At 35.2% G+C, this 19,982-nt stretch overlaps 1 protein-coding gene across 1 annotated transcript; it reads right to left on the minus strand.

Moving 5' to 3' along the window:
- Nucleotides 1–340: 340 nt before the first annotated feature.
- Nucleotides 341–18,262, minus strand: YIPF7 (Yip1 domain family member 7). The gene is given in 6 exon segments (XM_025384812.1): nucleotides 341–721; nucleotides 2,738–2,919; nucleotides 7,184–7,329; nucleotides 13,620–13,798; nucleotides 13,935–13,987; nucleotides 18,233–18,262. Coding segments are annotated over 6 exon segments (753 nt in total). The 3' UTR covers nucleotides 341–558.
- Between the last annotated feature and the right edge of the window lie 1,720 nt (nucleotides 18,263–19,982).

A 19,982-nucleotide genomic window follows, 5' to 3' on the forward strand; every position in this document is an offset into this window, starting at 1 on the left:
GGAAGTGAGGGCTTGAAAAAGCGGTGAGTCAATGCATTATTTAAATGAGACTGAAGAATAGTTATTAAAGTAAGTGAATAGAGAGGCAAGAGGTTCTTTGATTCTTTAGGTAAGTAAAACCCTGTATAACATACCCCTGAACTCTCCAAAGGTGTAGAACAGTGGAACTTTAGCCACAGGCACACAGCTTGAGCTGTCATGAAAGTTTCTGAAAAGGCTTACTAGAGATTTCCTTTTAGTACACATATGATTTTATTTACTTATGTTTCTCAGAAATACATCTATTGAGAAAGGCAGGGTTGATCAGTACGGCAACTGTATTCCTTTTTATTTTAAGTATTTTGAAATGTTTTAATGCACCAAACTCAAAAGCAAAACATCATTCAAATCAATGGGCTATTAGAGCACCACCCTTAAGTGCTGCTTTGTCTCTCTGCTTATTACTCTTTCAAAAGCAATAAAACAAAAATCATATCATCAAATTTGAATGTTAATTTATTTCCAAAATAATCTGGACAGCAAGCAAATAAAGTCTTGAAATGCTGTCTCAAACATTCTTTAGAAAATTGTTAGGAGGGCAAAAAGTCCATAAAGTAATGCACAAGGGTAGGCAACAAGAAGTTGCTGTCCTTCCATGTGCAAGGCTGCAATGAAGATCTTGGAAGCTGAGAGACTACACCAGCCAATGATGACCAGGGATGATACGGTTCCAAAGGTGCCCCTGCAGCAAAGACAAAGAGATGATTGCCTGTGACAGTAGAAAAGAGATCATTGAGTTAAAGTTGTCTCCGAAATATCCTCGGTACACTATTTATAACTACTTTTTCCAGCGGTAAAATGAAAATCATGAAATATATGAACAAAAGCCCTTGGCCAGTAAGGCGTTTTTTAGTCAAATTCATTACAGAGGCTAAATATTTTATATTTCTGTTAAACCTGAATTAGAAAAAACAGTAGAAGTCACCTGCAGTCACTCTCCTCTCATCTGTCAATATTCAAATCCTAACTCCTAAATTCTCTTAAATACAGCATTGAGAGCCTTCACATCCTTATAGCTATAGATTTCCTTTCCCCTACTTGTCTCAAAAATTGGCCAATGGTATGGGAGAAGGATAGACAGAGTTACATTCCAGTGGGGTGCCTAATTCTCGCTACTTTCAGATCTACTTCTCAGGTTTTTGTCGGACATCACAAAAAGCCTGACACAGCTCAAGTAAGGAGCACATGGGACAGGAAAGCACGTATGTGTGTGGCTTCCCACTTCATCCTTGAAGCTCCATTTTGTATATTTTTAGAATGTTGAAATAGATTTGTTCAACTGGTATCTTCAAAAAGTAACTGTGGAGGCAAGTGAGCAAATAAGATAGTCAAGTCTGGTCACTTGGAGTATAATAAGGCAGGAAAGGTGGTCAAGAGTGAATTTCCTTTCTTATGTGCTAAACAGAATGCATTATTTAGAAAAATAAAACATGAGAGCTGGGAGAAATCTCAGGAGATGTCTACTGCCCAGTTTTAAAGCAATAAAGTGATGACAAAAATTGCATGGTGAAGTGGACAACAGGTCAAGGATCTCTCCTATCATAGCACTCTTTTCACCACCAAACTAAACTGCCTTACTTGATCTTGGTTTGACTCTGAAGTTGGGAATTGTGTTTATTATTTATGAAAATGACAGAAATATCTACTTCTAATAATTGAACGAAAGCAAAACAAGTGAAAAGCTCTATAGTATAGCTTCTAATGCCTCAGACTATTAATAAACCAAACATATTTTAAAAACACCAAATAAGTACTACATTTATTGATTTAAGTAATACCTATTAGAGATATTTTCTAGAGTTGTTTAATGTACTGTATTCTTAGTAATGGTCTTGAGTTGCACATACTAATTGCCTAAATTAAGGAAGAAAAAAAAATATTGACTGAGCATGTATGTTATAAAATTCTCCAACATTAATATCCTCATCAGGGTTCCTGGGAATTCTACCCGGCAAGGAGCCCAGCTGAGAAAGAATAGCTGTTTTCAGCCCAGAAGGCAGAGTGCCTGAAAGCTGAAGCAATTTATCAGTGTTCACCAGGCACTTACTCTTCCAAAATCAAACAAGTGAATTTCCTGTAGTTGTTATTTTACACATGACGATAGTTCACATTGAAAAATGTGACAACTTAAAAAGTGCCAGTTTTTTTTCTTTTCTTTTCTTTTCTTTATTTATTTATTTTAGATGGAGTTTTGCTCTTGTTGCCCAGGCTGGAGTGCAATGGGATGATCTTGGCTCACCGCAACCTTCGCCTCTGGGTTCAAGTGATTCTCCTGCCTCAGCCTCCCGAGTAGATGGGATTACAGGCCTGCGCCACCATGCCTGGCTAATTTTGTATTTTTAGTAGAGACAGGGTTTCTCCATGTTGGTTAGGCTGGTCTCGAACTCCCGACCTCAGATGATTCACCCACCTCGGCCTCCCAAAGTGCTGGGATTACAGGCACAAGCCACCGTGCCCAGCCAAAAAGTGCCAGTTTTAAAGATAATTTGGATTAATTTATTTTTTAAGTAACTGAAGTAAGAACAGCACCTGGGCCAAAACTGACCTACTTTTCTGAATCTATGTGTAGCTTCTAATAGCCATGCTTTTCCCAGTTCCACTACCAAAACAATCAGAATGGGCTTAACTTTTGCATGACTGTGGCAAACCCTGGCTATGATTGTGCATGTGAGGTCAATGAGAGCACACCGACACTTACTGCAATGAAAAGAACATGGCGCAGCCAGACAGGATGACCATGGGGAGCAGGCAGTAACCCAGCACGCTGGCCACACAGCCGTATGACACCCCTGAAGAGCTCATCAGATTCAGTAAGGCATGAATCACAAGGCAGCCAATGGCACTCATGCCATACACATAACCAAACTGAACTTTTCCTGCCTGAAACGACGTGGGAAAAAAAAAAAAAAACAGTTTGAACACACAATGGACACCAAGAGGAAATCTGAATATCACGAAGCAGAGAGCGTGTTAGTGTCAGTTCAGTGCTGTTTCCTGTCTTTGTAGGACTGTTATCAGGAGACTGGCAGTTCTGGGAAAAACATGGCCAATGGTTTGAATTCAGATTCTGAAAACAAACACTTCTGACTAGAGTTAGGATGGAATAAGCATGCTACAAAGAAGATAGAATATTTCTAGACTTATTTTTTATTATAAATTGTCTATTAAGAGTACAAGGCATAAGTAAGACTATATTTTGTCCACATATTTATTAAATAATTACGTGATTGAATAGAGGAATAAAAAATCCAATTTTAGTCTTGGGGATTTATAAGGCATATTAGTAAAATTAGCAAGCATCTACAGGATTTACCATGTTGGATCCCATTCTAAGTGTGCCACATATATTTATTTAATCCACATAACCACCTTATGAAATAAGTATCATAATTACACCAACTTTACACACGAGGGCACTGAGGTGCAGAGAGGATAAGTAACTTGCCCAAGGTAATATAACGCTAAGCAGTGGAGGTTGGCTTTGAACCTAGGTATTTCAGCACTAAAATGTAAGTCCTGAACATCAACGGGAGCTCTTACAAGTCCTAAATAAGTCCCAAAATAATGGCACATATTTAACCCTATTTAATTTAGCACTTGGTTGAACACAGAATCCTTTTATGTTTCATGATACCTATTGCCAGGTTGATTAACCACGCCTTATGAAAAGGTGATTTATATAAACTAACTGGTAATGAATCATAAAAGGTGTACTGTCAAAGGAAGTTAGTAGCGTTCAGAGTACACCACCAATATTCTGAGGAAAACTCATAAAAACAGCCATTGCTCACAGAGCTAGTATTTTGTGAGTACAAGCCCCAGTAAATGCATTTAGAGAAAATCACAGCATACTATTACTTCAAAAGAGGATATTTTAATGTTTGCTTTCTGAGAATACTAAAGCTACAGTTAAAAATTCATTAATTTTTTATATTTACATTATGCTGATCATAACTTCTAGATAAAAGTTGAATAGGCTGTCTCTGGTTTTCATGGGAATTAGACAAAAACAGTGAAGGACCTGATAAATTGATTCAGGAGAGAAAGAGCTTTTTAGCTGCCACTTTTCCTTCTCCATGCTATTATCTATGAAGTCTTTTAGAGATATTTATTTTACAATTAATCAGGGTAATGGAGAATGCCATAGCTATTTTAATGTTCAAAATTGTTCACCTATTCTGAATTCTTCTTCCTCTGCAGTTGGAGCGTTGATCACTACGAAGTCCTTTCGTAAATATTCCTGACTTTTGCTGGCAGAATTGTCTCCAGCATTAGCCACTGATAAATTCTTATGATATCTTCTGTATTCTTGTGGCCATTTAATGAAATAATGCTAACGATGGACATGCTAGCAGAAACACATCAGCTATCCACTGCTTTATTGGGTGAGTTTGCTCCCCTTGCAAAATAAAGACAATTTCACATCATTGTCATGCATTAGAGAAACCATCTACTTAATATTTTACTTGGATGGGATAAATATGAGGTAGGGCTAGTCCTAATGGTATAGGACAACTCTCTTACACCCAAAGGACACCTAACTGCACCTTCCTGTCCTGAAAAGGCAGTTCTAGAAATGGAGTGGGGCAAATAGGGAGTAGATGAAGCTAACTTGGTAGTAAAGTTGTGTGTTTTCATATCAGTTATGAACTTCTCTCATCGTGTCTTTCTTTGGTAGTTTGTCCAATTTAAGTTGTAATTCCATTTAGCCTAAATCACTGCCATTTTAAAGAATTGTCTCAAATTCTAACAAGGGCTTATAATCAAAATAGAAAATAAATTTTCTATTTTTTTAACCTCAGAATTTTTAAGGATCCTCCCTATACCATCCTGATTACCACATCGTGATTTAAAATACTTAGTGTTCTTCTGATTGCACTTTTAAATTGGCCATGCATGTTGCTTTTTCAGATCACACTCTTGGCCCTACCAGAAAAGTTAAATGGAGCAAAAGCGTTAAACCATTTGTCTTCTTGGTGTTGGAAATGAAAATAATTTGGGGGAAAAGAATAAGTAAAACTAAATTTGTGCTAAGTGCTTGAAGCTTTCTTTGGTTTGTTTCCTTTTGCCTGAAGAAAGTCCACTGAAAGAATGGCGTCTTATGTCAGCATGAATCTCAAAGAAGGAAGCATATGTGACTATAACTCTTATGACTCCAGAGATGGTAAACAGATTTGGATATTGATTCTGGATTTAGTTTGCTTTCTCTAGTAAAATTCCTGTATCAGCCAGTAAAATCACTCTTACATTTTAATTCTACATATCCAGGAAAGAATTAACCTATAATCAAATGAATTCTGAGTTAAATCATACTTTAATTAATATTCAGTTGGAGTTTTGGGGGAGTCCTTTTTGCTCTATATCAGAATCAATTTGAAAGTTATCATATCTAATGGTAAAATTTCAAGTGATAAGGTTTGCATAAAGACATTCAGAAAATACATATTTTCACATATTCTACACAATTTTAGAACTAAATAGAACCTGAAGAGCTACTTAAATAAACTCCTTTTGCCTTGAAGAAAATGAAATGAAAGCCTAGAAATATGAAGCCGAAGGTTAAAGATTACAGCAAGTGGCAAAGCTAGGGTAGATCCAATTTTCTCGCTTCCAGTTAAGAATTTTTGCCTCTATTGCTTTGTATTGAAAATATAAGAAGGGATATGTAAATAACTCTAACTAACATTATGCATCCAAGAGAGATCATAATGGAATTGATGCTGTTCTTTAAGGGATGGTAACAGTGATGTTCCGCTACAGAACAAACAGCTGTTTTATTACAAATGACTTGAAAAAGAAAGATGAGTTAATATATTAAATTGATTGTTTCTGACTATTTGATTAATTGACATGGCCTTACTTAGCAGTTAATCTAAGATTATCAAATTACTGTGACAAAGACAGAAGAAGGGAGGTTAGAGACTAAATTAAAACTCTAGTTGATATAGTGTTTGATTTACAGAGTATTTGCACTTGCTGTAGTACAAAGAAATAAGATGTTATCACTAAATACTATTGTATTGGATTAACATGATGTTATTATTGGCCAAATTACCTGCAGAAACTAGATTGCTATCAGTATTTTGATTGATTATATATAATAATTGAAAAGCAGAATTTTATTTAGTTGCAAATGCATTTTACAACTACTTTTGAAAATTGTATATCCACTGGAAGAAATTATTATTATGGAACATGAAGAGCAGGAAAATGGGGAAAAAGGGCTAAATAGTTATTGTAAGAGCTTTTCCTATAATGTTTAATTTCTCATATTATTTCTTCTGCCTAGTTTATCTCTTTGTGTCTTAATGAAACAACATTTTTCAGACTGCCTTGGCCATCTTTATCATTCTCTGTTTTTATTGTATTGCCATCTCCTCCTTGGTATAAAGTGAGAGACATTTTCTCATTTTTTCTTATTCCTTTTTTTTTTTTTTAATGAAACATTTTCCTAAACTATGAGCTAGAATGTCTTTTAAACTTTACTTAGGTCACGTTTTTAGTGACCCTTAATACCATTACTTCCAGATATAAAGAATGAAAGCATACATAAGACATATGGTGAAGTCGGGGAACAAATGTCTTCACAAAATGTGGAAAACTAACATTTTAGAGGAAATATATAGGCTGAGTAAACAAATCATAGGTTGTCATTGCAAATTAACTTTTTCCTAGTAGCCTAACCCCAAACAAGGAGATCAGTCTCGTACCTCATGAGATGTTAGAAATAGTCTGGAGATTTATCACAGCAAAGAAAATGGTGACCAAAGAGAAGTGACTTGTTCAGTGTCACAATAGAACTCTCACAAAAAACAAAAAATAAAATATAGTCCTTATATCTCCCAAATCTGTTTTCCTCCCATTATTCCAGATTTAGTCTTTTCTTAATAACAAAAAAGACATAAGTGATCTCCTACTTTGATCTCCTTCTTGATTTTTGAAATTCTATTTAAATTTATACTTTTTAGCTGTTGCAGTGCATAATGGTAGCATATTTTTGTCACTATGGTTAAATTATTCTCTCTCACTTAACAAAATTCACTATGTAAAGTGACACAGTTTCTATTATATTTATACATATTGCTTCAAAACCAGCACTGGCAAGGACAAGCATTAAAATCTGGTGCTTACTGTGACACATTACCAGAAGCAAGGTGGCTCCCAGGGCTATACAAAAAAGAATGGGTCCAGTGAGGTCCGTTTCATTCACAATACTGCCATCTGCTGGCTTCATTGGGTTTAACACTGTCCAAGTTTTTTGCCATATGTGATCAAAATGGATTCCAAGTTCTGTAAAAAGGAAAAAAAGATAGATAATATGATAATATAAATATAGAAAAATAAAAATAAGTTACACTCTTTAAAGGTTAACATATATGATTAACTTACTTAGCATTTTAATCTGATTGTTTTATCATACCTTCTGAAGTTCTATGTTCTGTATTACACAGAAACTCAAGTTCTATGTAACATACAAATCTTTAAAAAACAAACTAAAAAGTAATTTGGTTTCCAAAGAATAACTTAACAGAAATGCGTTAGAGAAATATTTCCATCAAGGAAAACATTCCCTGATTTTTGCAGCAAATACAAGCTTTAAATCTAATTAAAAATTGGGAAATTGGCAATATACAGTAAAAAATAAAATTGTAGCTAGCAGATCAAAAATTTCATCCTATTGTCCATCTAGATAGTTCCTTTTCCTGTATTTTCTTTTTTTTTTTTTTTAATTTCTTTTTTGAGACAGGGTTTCCCTCTCTCATCCAGGCTGGAGTGCAGTGGCATGATCCCAGCTCCTCCGCTCAGTCTCTTGTGTAACTGAGACTCATGTCTCAGTTGTGGCATGCACCACCACACTTGGTTAATTTTTTTTTTTTCATAGTGATGAGGTCTCACTACATTGCCCAGGCTGGTCTCGAACTCCTGGGCTCAAGGGACCCTCCTGCCTTGGCCTCCCAAACTGCTGGGATTACAGCCCTGTGCCACCGCACCTGGCCCTTTTCCTGTATTTTCAATTGCTGACACTTCTGTAATCCCGTCATATCAGCCATGGCATAATTTTTAAATTAGTAGTACTATACTAAACTAATGAGACTGAGTCCCAGTCCACTATGCCTAATGAGAAGAGCAATTTTATGCTAAATGAATGAAACTACACAGAGGGGAAAAGGGCTCTTTCTGCAAGTAAAAGTGATCATGATGTGCACGCATATTTTTGTAAGGTCAATGTACTGTGAAGCTGAGTCTATGTATTCAAAGATTAAATTCTTGAGACAAGTTAAACTTTCTCCTTTATACATGGTAGTATTCAAATAAAGTATCCAAAATCAGTGAAGTTCAGTGTTCATGAGTCCAAACCTATTTAGAAATTTCTAATTTTTTTCTCCAATTCTCACTTTTCAAAGACTTCTGACTGCTGCCTCACAGATCCTTCTGCTAGAATCTGCTTCTCTCATTACTATAAAGCAAATACCGAGCCATTTGACATCCCTTGAACATAGAAATAAGTATTGATACCACATTGGTTTCTTTTCCTACCACTCCTGTAGAGATCAACTAAGATGTATCTAGGGTAGAGAAAAAGAACATTCAAAGAGAAGAGTATGACTTCACTATTTAGGGACCAGCAATCAAATTGGTTATCCTCCTTCTATAATTTCAGAATGTCAGTAAGGGTGACGTGGAGGCTAGGAAGAATAAAAGCTAAAATTTACTGAGTGTTTGCTATGGACTTCACAAGATTTACATAAATTGGTCTTATAAATGCACAATCAATTGCTATTATTTTATTCCTATTTTATGCATCGGATATATAAGGCTTTGAGAGATTAATTTGTCTGAAGACACAAAGCAGTAATAGAAAACCTAGCTTTCAACGCTGCGCAATCTGACTCAAGAAAGCACGTGTTTAACCATAGAGTTGTGGTCGGGTCAATGTTCGTCTAATCTTACAATTTTTTTTTTTTTTTTTTTTTTTTTTAATGAGCCCAATTCTTCCATGTGAAGGACTGTCTTCCTAAATGTATTTGTATGTGGCATGTAACTACCCTTCCAAGCTTTAGTAACTTTCTTTGGTCAGATACAGGGGTATAGCTCAACTTATTTTACAGAGGCACATACCACCTAAATACCTTGCAAAGCTGACTTTCTGTACACAGACTACAACACAGACTTTTAATAAACCCCATGACACAGAGGACCCTTGTTGTAACAACTCAGAAATTTTCAGAGGGTCAGCTAGACACTGGTCTAAACCAAGAAATAAAGTTTTATTCATTTCATGCCCAGAATGACATCTGTTATTTTAAGCTTAAAAAAATCGAATAGTTAAATTAATAGCAAATAATTTACATTTCCGCTTTCTTGTTTCATCCTTTATTTCCACAGTGCATTTGTATATTTATTAATGAACATACACTTTGAATAATATGAGCAGTTCACCAAGCTTAAAGGAGGTTAGAATGTCTAATGTAATTTTTGAAAGAGAAGAAGACTTTAAAAATTGAGACTTGCTATATATTTAAAATTAATTAATTTTAAAGTAATTTCACCTGAAGCTTATGTTCTCAAACTTTATTTTTTAATTTTGGCATTTATGCTAAAAATACATTTTCAGTATTTACCACAATAAAGTGGTATTTAATTCCAAATACCTTTTCCTCAAAAAACGTAATTATTTTGGAAGAAATTCAGATGAAAAATGCTTTATGCAACATCATTACTGATGTCAACCATTTATTTAATGGCATAACTAACTCCTGCACATATTTTAACATCAAGCCATGAGACAGTAAATTAATATAAGCCCATATAAATATTTTCATAATGAAAAATACTTTATCTGCTTTCTACTGAAATATCTCTATAATATTGTTTTTTATTTATTATAAGGTATGTGAGCAATTATAACTACTTATTAATTATAGATACTCTAATATAACATCTTATTGTACAAAATAAAAGAAGATAAAACTGCTGTAAAATTTGAATGCAAAATTTATTGTTTTGCTGTCATCTAGTGGTAGTAAAGTATATGACACATATGCTATAAAAGTGAATTAAGATCTCTATTTTCTATGAAAATTGTGGCATTGGCCTTTCATATAGAAGCGTCGAGCTATGCTATAAATACAACATACCAAATATCAGTAATTCTTCTTATCTGACAGGTTTGAATTTACTATTATTCTCAAAAATGCATTTAACATATTGATTTTACATTAAGAGCAAAATTTATCATTCTTACATAAAACCAAACAAATATTTTAGACAACAAAATATTTAAGAAATAAAGAAGGACTCTTTTGAAACAACATGCTTTTTGTGCAAGGAATGTTCATTATTATAGCTTGACAATTTTATAGGCCATTCTGATGGATGGTCAATAAAAACTAGTAAATGTTATTTAATGCGTTATCCTAGAAATTGTATCATTTTTTATATCTGAAAAAGACATATCATGGCCTTTTTCATATCTTTAGACAAAAGAGGCTTGAGGCTTTCACAAGTCACTCAGCTTGAAGAATACATTGGATCCAAAATCCAGATATTTCATAGATTCAAAACACAAAATTATATTAGGTACTCTATCTTCTAATACTGGGGTTCCCAAACTCAGGGCCATGGACCCATACCAACTTGCTCATGGCCTGTTGGGAACTGGGCCACACAACAGGAGGTGGAGGTGAGCAGTGGGCGAGCAAGTATTACCACCTGAGCTCCGCCTCCTGCCAGATCAGCTGCATTAGTTTCTCATGGGAGCATGAACCTATTGTAAACTGTGCATGCAAAGGATCTAGGCTGCACACTTGTTATGAGAATCTAACTAATGCCTGATGATCTGAAGTGGAAGAGTTTCATCCCAAAACCATCTCCCCAACCTGTCTGTGGAAAAATTGTCTTCCACAAAACTGTTCCCTGGTGCCAAAAAGGTTGGGGACTGCTGTTCTAATACACTGTATATTTTGGGGAAATTGACTCTGAGCTGTATAAAATGGAAATAAAAATCTATTACGTATTTTCTATTCAAATTGAAAGACATGCTAGAGGAGGATGTATAGAGAGTGGTAAATTAATGCAACAATAGAGACATTTCAGATAGTAGAAAAGATTATTTTCAATAAATGCTGCAGAAAAAAATAGTTAAGCAGTACAGAAAAAAATTAAATCTTACTTCACATATTAAGGTTAAACAACTATTGAATAATAATTTCAATATAAAACAAAAAATACAAAAGGATAATTTTAAAATGTGAGCATCTATAAGGAGATAGAGGCAGTACCTAGAGCTGGAGAAATAGATTTTTAAACAAACAACAATTGGAAATAAATGTTACTAGGAAACATATTCTGGGTTTAAAAAATTAATATCACACTTTTAATATGTCCCAGTGACCCATAAACAAATCAGATGGCAAACACAAGCTAGGAAAAAAATGTTTAAAATACGTATTCTAGACAGTAATTAATATGGTTACTATATAAAATCCCTAAAAAATAAACAAGGAAAGAAAACTCTTTAAATTCTATAGAAATCTGAACCAAAAAAAACCGTGAAAAATAAAAAGTCAATACACATATGAGAAATGTCAAAATTTTTTTAGTAACCCAGAGGTACAAAGTATTCCTTTTTCCTTTTTTCCTATGAAATTGACAAAGACGTGTCATATTCTACTCTGGAAGTGGAGTAGAACACCATTTTTTGACATCATTTGACAGTGTTAATACCTTTAACCCAGCAATCCCACTGTTATGGGTACATCCTAAGGACAGACTCTACAAAGGTCAAAGATGGCAAAGCATTACTTGCTATAAGGAATAACCTTTAAGGTGTGTTTAAATTATGGATATGTTATATAATAGAGCTCTATGAAACCATTATAAATTGTTTTCAAATAATATTTAATGACTTTAAAGAATGTGTGCATAGAAGTGCTCGTGCCAGGCTATACACAGTGACTCATGCCCGTAATCCCAGCACTCTGGGAGGCAGAGGCAGGCAGATCACCTGAGGTCAGGAGTTCGAGATTAGCTTTGACAACATGGCAAAACCCTGTTTCTGCTAAAAACACAAAAATTAGCCGTGCACGGTGGTGTGCACCTGCAGTCTCAGTTACTCAGGAGGCTGAAGGAGGAGAATCGCTTAAACCCAGGAGGCAGAGGTTGCAGTGAGTCGAGATTGGGCCACTGCACTCCAGCCTGGGCAACAGAGTGAGACTCCATCTCAAAAAAAAAAAAAATGCTTGTGACATAAAGTAAATAAAAAGAATGCAATACTTAAGTACTCAAACGTATATATATTCATTGAAAAAATAATATTTTAAAGTATGCATGTATATTCATGCATAATACATATACATAAGCATTCATAGGAAAATAGAATAAAGGTTAGAAGAAAATACATCAAATTGTTAATGATAGTCATGTCTTTGAGACAAGATTTGAAGTAATTTTTATATTTTTATTATGCTTCTCTGTTTTCCCAATTCTGAAGACAATTAGGCAGAGATATTGGCAAAGCCAAGGAAAATGTTTAACTAGAATAACTTGTAACTTTTAAGTGTTTATTACTTGTAGAGGCAAAACAGAATGAACTGGTTAAAGATAACTGATTCAGAAACTTGACTGGCTTCCAAAGAGCCAATAGATCAATTATATAAATCTCTGTTCTGTTCTGAACAGTTTAAATCTTTCACGGTTTTACATTTTTAAGGAAAAGAAAGAAGAATGTGGTTGGTTGTGTTCATGTGAGGCAAACATCTTGTGATGTAAAATACTGGAAATTTTAATCTATTCCTTTTCACTTGACTACATGCAAAGGACTTGCAGCAGTTAACCAGTGACTATTTCTGCTTGGTTCTCAAATTTAAATCCACTTAGGGTTTTAGTGTCTTAACACCTATGTTTCTAGCACTGTATTAATCTTGTTTAAGAGCAAAAACAGCACATACAGACTGGCTACATATGCCAAAAAAACCAATGGATGGAACAACTCCAAAATCCCCTAAGGACCTTCAGCTCTAAGAATCTCTGGATTACCTTCCCACCAGGAGCATTATTTACTGGATTTATATACTTCCTCACCTACTCATGCCAAGTGAGATGAAAGGGCTTGCATAAGTCAGGAAAGAAAAATACTGGCTTGTCTCCATGTCAACAATGACAACAAAAATATTAATTTGAGAAACTATCCACTTTGCTCCCAGGAAAACATAGCAGAAAATAAAATATGCTGTTATGAAGTGCTTCATTAACTGGGTGGGAAGGGTGGTCACTTTGATGTAACTACTCTGCCAAAAGATGTCTGCATTTTTTTCTATTCTTGGCCAAGGAGTTCAAATTTAAGAAAGAGTGAAGGAGCATTTAATAAGTGCAGCAATGTCATAGAATGGCCCATATCTACACCCAATTTCCCCTACGCAAACATGCAACAAACTTCCAACGGTTTAAGGGTTTTGGTTCAGCAAACTCTTGTTATATGTGAAACAATCACACATAAAACACTGTACACTGCAGGCTGGCAGCACACATTAAGTGCTAATTATTGCTATTATTCTTCTAGCTGTACACACATTAATAACACTTCCTTAACTTATCTTCTAGCAAAGGAGGCTCTTCATCAAAACTGTCAATGTAAGGAGATTGTGAATAATAATCTGAGTTGGATGCTGGCTGAAAAAATTGTCCTGCATGACCTGGTGACATGAGGGTCTCTGATGGAACAAAAGAGGCAGGCTGAGGCTGCTCACCAGCTTGTTGTCTAGAAAAAGAAAAATACAAACATTTTTAGGTCTAAGAAAAAGGTATCATGACAAATAAAGTAGGAAAGTTACAATTTTACTTATATGAATTCACGTAGTTTTTATGAGTATTTACTCATGAAAGAAACAACTTACTTAAAATTTAACTTTAGTCCAAAAATGTAAAATAACTGGTCATCTAAAGGCTTCTGGAAAAATAATCCATATCAATAAACATTAATTGAGCATGTACAACATGCTGAATGCTTCCACTAATCTTTTCTCAATTAAAACTCTATAAGGTAAAAGCTGTATTTCTAATCTCATTTTACAGAAAAAGACACAGAACTTCACAGAGACTAAATGACTTGTCCAGTAACACAAAATAACATTGCAGGTGCTGGACTCTGGCATAAAGCTTTCTGAACAGTGATCTGCTCATCACACACTGCTGCTTTTTTACTTATTTTCAGGGGCAGTCTCCAGCAACGAAGCCCCTCCAAATATGTGGAAGCAGCAAGGAAAAATTATAATTTTAATAGTAGAGTCAACTGATAGGAAAAATAAATACATATACTAATCACTGTGTATAAGGAAATATACTTCAGTTCTGGCCAGTTCTGTTGGTAATGACAGTCATTACCAACAGAATTGTCTCTTGAGTTCCTAGCTAAATGTATTATCTAGTTGGCTTTAGTGTCTCTTTATTTGTACAAATTTATGGGGTACATATAAAGTTTTGTTACATGCATAGATTGTGTAGTGGTCAAGTTAGAGCTTTTAGGATATCCATAACCCAAATAAGATTCATTATATGTATTAACTAATTTCCCATCACTCCTTTCCTACCCTCTCACCCTTCCAAGTATCAACTGCCAATGATTCTACTCTCTACCTCCATGTGTATGTATTTTTAGCACCTTTATGAGTAAGAACATGTGATATTTGATTTTCTGTGCCTGGCTTGTTTCACTTAAGATAGTGACTTCCATTTCCATGTATATTGTTGTAAATGACATGATTTCATTCTTTTCATGGCTGAATGGTATTTCATTGTATATATACCACATTTTCTTTATTAATTCATCCACTGGTGGATACTAGGTTAATTTCATGTCTTTGCTATTGTGAATAGTGCTTCAATAAACATATGAGTGCAGGTACCTTTTTGATATATTGACTTCTTTTCCTTTGGATATATACCCAGTAGTGGGATTGTTTGATAAAATAGTCATTCTATTTTTAGTTCTTTGAGATATCTTCATACTGTTTTCCATAGAGGCTAATAATTTACATTCCCATCAACGGTGTATAAGAGTTCCCTTTTCTCTACATCCCCATCAACATCTGTTACTTTTTGTCACTTTAATAAGAGCCATTCTGACTGGGGGAAGATGATATCTCACTGTTGTTTTAATTTTCATTTCACTGATGATTAGTGATGTTGAACATTGTTTCATGTAATTGTTGGCCATTTGTATGTCTTCCTTTGAAAAATGTCTATTCATATTCTTGCCCACTTTTTTCTTTTTTTAAAATTTTGTATTTCCATAGGTTTGGGGGAAACAGGTGGTATTTGGTTACATGAATAAGTTCTTTAGTGGTGATCTGTGAAATTTTGGTGCACCCATCACCTGAGCAGTATAAATTAAACCCAACTTGTAGTCTTTTATTCCTCACACCCCTCCCACCCTTTCCCTCGAGTCCCCAAAGCCCCCTGTATTATTCTTATGTCTTTGCATTCTCATAGCTTAGCTCTTACTTATAGAGAGAACATATAATGCTTGGTTTTCCATTCCTGAGTTACTTCACTTAGAATAATACTCTCCACTTCCATATAGGTTGCTGCAAATGCCATTAATTCATTCCTTTTTATGGCTGAATAGTATTCCAAAGTGACTAATATACAGAATCTACAAGGAACTCAAACAAATTAGTAAGAAAAAAACAAACAAACTATCCCATCAAAAAGTAGGCTAAGGACATAAACAGACAATTCTCAAAAGAAGATATATAAATGACCAACAAACGTATGAAAAAATACTCAATGTCACTAATAATCAGGGTAATGCAAATCAAAACCATGATGCGATATCACCTTACTCCTTGCCCACTTTTTAATGGGATTGTGTCAGGGTTTTTTGGCTGTTGAGCTTCAGGGTTTTTTTTTTTGTTTGTTTGTTTTGTTTTGTTTTGTTTTTTGCCATTTGTTGGCTATTTTTATTGCTGATTCAATCTTGCCACTCATTATTGGCTGAGGACCAAAGCTAAATGGAGCTGGACTAGGCAAGCTTGCACTCAGGCCCGCTAGTCATGAGTGCATGCACCAGCCATGACAGGTGAGGGCAAAACAGTCCATCAAAAAGTGGGCTAAGGACATAAACACAATTCTCAAAAGAAGATATACAAATGACCAACAAACATAGGAAAAAATGCTCAACATCACTAATAATCAGGGAAATGCAAATCAAAACCACGATGCAATACCACCTTACTCCTTGCCCACTTTTTAATGGGATTGTTTCAGGGTTTTTGGCTGTTGAGTTCAGTTCCTTGTATGTCTGGTTTTTAGTCCCCTGTCAAATGAATATTTTCCAAGTATTTTCTCCCATTCTACTGGCTGTCTGTTCACTCTGTTGATTATTTCCTTTGCTGTGCAGAAATTTTTAATTAAATCCCATTTGTCTATTTTTGTTTTTGTTTCCTACACTTTTGAGGTCTTAGTCATAAAATCTTTGCCTAGACTAATGTCCAAAAGTTTTCCGTATGTTTTATTCAAGCATTTTTATAGTTTTAGGTTTTATGTTTAAGTCTTTAATCCATCTTGAGTTTATTCAAGTCAGGTAATGAGATGCCTCTAGGTTTGTTCATTTTTCTCAGAATTGCTTTGGCTATTTGGGCTTTCTTTCTCGTTCTGTATGAATTTTAGGATAGTTTTTTTTCTAATTCTGTTAAAAAACAATGCTGGTATTTTGATAGTGATTGCATTGAATCTATAGATTGCTTTAGGCAGTATGGTCATTTAAACAATATTAATTCTTTCAATCCATGAGCATGAGATGTTTTTCCATTTGTTTGTGTCATGCACAATATTTTTTCATCAGTGTTTTGTCATTTTCCTTGTAGATATCTTTCACCTCCTTGGCTAATAAATGTATTCCTAAATTTTGTTTGTAATTATTATAAACGAAATTGCCTTCTTGATTTCTTTTTCAGGTAGACAGTTATTGCTGTATAGAAATGCTACTGATTTTGTATGTTGATTTTATACCCTACAGCTTTCCTGAATTCATTTATTAACTCTAAAAGGATTTGGTGAATTCTTTAGGTTTTTCTAGAAATAAGATCATATCATCCAATTTCCAATTTGGATGGCTTTTTTCTCTCTTGCCTGATTTCTCTAGATAGGATTTCCACTACTATGTTGAACAGGAATGGTGAGAGTGAGCATTTTGTCTTGTTTCAGTTCTTAGAGAAAATGCTTTCAACTTTTCACATTCAGTATGATGTTATCTGTGGGTGTGTCCTAAATAGAGTTTATTATTTTGAGGTACATTCCTTATATTCCTAGTTTGTTGGGGGATTTTATTATGAAAGGATGCTGAATTTTCCATTGAAACAATCATATGGTTTTTGTCCTGGGCTCTGTTTATGTGATTTATCACATTTATTGCTTTACATGTATTAAATCATCCTTTCATCCCTTGTATAAAACCTACTAAATCATGAAATATTATTTTTTGATGTGCTGTTGCATTTGATTTGCTAGTATTTTGTTGAGGATATTTGCATCTATGTCCATCAGAACTATTGGTCAAGTTTTTGTTGTTGTTGTGTCCTTGTCTGGTTTTGGTATCAGGTGTTACTGGCCTTGTAGAATGACTTAGAGAAAATTCCCTCCACCTGAATTTTTGGGAACAGTTTCAGGAGGATTAGTATTAGTTCTTCTTTTGTACATTTGGTAGAATTCAGCTGTAAATTCATCTGGTCCAGGCCTTTTCTTTGTTGAGAGACTTTTTATGGCTGATTCAATTTTGTCACTTATTATTGGTTGAGGGCCAAAGCCAGATGGAGCTAGATTGGGCAAGCTTACGCTCAGGCTCCCAGTCATGAGTGCATGCACCAGCCATGACAGGTGGGGGAGAAACAGTCCTCAGGCCTCTGGTAGAATTCTTGGGTAAACTTTAGTCACCACTGCACTGAGGTCCTGCCACGAGAAGGGTGGGACCAGTCCCAGTGGCCATAGCCTTGGTCAGTGAGTAAGAGACTTGCTTCCTTCTTACAGCCCCCAGTCTGGACAGGGTTCTCTCCCCTGTCTCAGGTGTCATAGCCATCCCAACTGTTCGGTTAGACCCCATGCCCCTCAGTTCATGCTCATGGCCCACAGGAGTCCCCACTTAGCTCAACACTAAGGCTTCATGGCAACTCTCATCCTGCTTAAGTAGGAGCAGTACCTGCTTCCCACACTGGTGGCTGCAGCCCATGTCACACTAGCTTCTTAGTCTTGGTTGTTAGGGCCAGCCCTTAGTTCACACCCCAGTTCTGCAAACAGCAGCCCAAGTTTCCCTAATGCCTAGGACTGATTTCTCAGGACTTCACACAGTCTGTTAAGGGCTAAGATCTAGAATGGTGCCTTGCTATAGCTGCCTGGGTTTCAGAAACAGCAAGGAATACAAGGCATGCTCCCTCTCTAAAGCAGTTCCTTCTCACAGTTTCCTGGTTGCTTTCTAAGTTAGACTTAGGGCTTGAGAGGGTCAAGGTGCTCTCCCATAGCCTGGATTGTGCAATTCCCCAGCAGAAGAGTGGACCGCGTAAAGCCTCTCACTCACCCTCTCCTGTACTGGGGAGTCATTCCTGGTTCTTGGCTGGTCTTGGCCATGTATGCTGCCTATTTTCCTTCCCCTTCCTAGCTTTTGGTGTTTTCCGTCACTTTCCTGTTGAATTCCAGTGTTCTGCCTTGGATAATATATTAGAAGTGTGATTGTCCACACACCATTTTGCTTCTTCTAAGTGGATAAAGCATGCTTGAAATGCTCCAAGCCAGCCATCTTGAACAAAAAAAGAGTCCCTCTCTTAAAATGGGCGATTTAATGTTGCCAAACCAAAATACTTCTTTGACATGTTTTTGCTATTTATTTTTATTCATTTTAAATTGTTTTTACCTTAAAGAATGGAAAGAAACAAAGAGCTGTCCAGTAACATGTTTTAAATTTCTTTCACAAAAGCCCTTGGGGTAAACTAAATATACAGTCCAAGGTTCTGAACTTGGTAACTCCCTGTGATTTCTTTATGATAAAATATTTACAAAATGGCCTTTAGTACTTTCCTTCGAATATTAATCTTTATATGAAATCTAAGAATAACATATTTGACCTCCTTTACGTGAGTTAGCCTGACCAAGAGAATAACTTATTTAGGATAAGAAAGCCACATATATAGAGGGGGGACATACACACTTAATCATTTACTAATTCAAATGTATACTCATTAAGAGCAAGAGCCTGGTGTAATACTATTTGAACCTGCCAGAATGTATGGTGATTACCTGCTATTATTTTTTCACTTAGCCATGTGTAATATTCCTAATGTATTTTCCAGTAAAATAGGCACACCATCAAAAATACTGGTAGAAACAAATTAGAATAGGAATCTGAATGGCTTTTTTCTTGATAAAAATCCCCCAATACCTATTTTTTTAATGTAAGCCTCTCCAGAAAAATTAAAGGGACACATAAAGATGACTAAATGGACCAATGTCTAAGTAAAACTATGTCATTGCCGTACTTGTCTGGCCTCACCATAACTTATATCAGGTGCTACTAATCAGGTTTGAGTAAACATAACTTTCACAGTTATTAGCTGCAAAGCAACCTTTGTGAACGGGTGGACTATTTCAGGTAGTAACTTTGACTCATCCTCTTCAAAGAGAAACAAAATTTTACAGAAAAAGGTTCTCAGGAGCTTAGCTTCTATTGTCCTTATTGTAATGGGGGTATAATATTAAAATTCCTCTACCACTTATTTAAGAAAGTAAAAATTTAAAATTTGTTGCATAAAGGAAAACACAAAATTTATAAAATTACCATGCTCACCTTTGATAACTATCTAAATTTAAATTATGTTTTTCTTTATCTTATATCTTTGTATAGCATCACTGTAATATTAAACGTTGCATCTCAATAAAAATAGCACAACCAATACCAA

The sequence above is a fragment of the Theropithecus gelada genome, chromosome 5, assembly GCF_003255815.1.
Source record: "Theropithecus gelada isolate Dixy chromosome 5, Tgel_1.0, whole genome shotgun sequence".
NCBI lineage: Eukaryota > Metazoa > Chordata > Mammalia > Primates > Cercopithecidae > Theropithecus > Theropithecus gelada.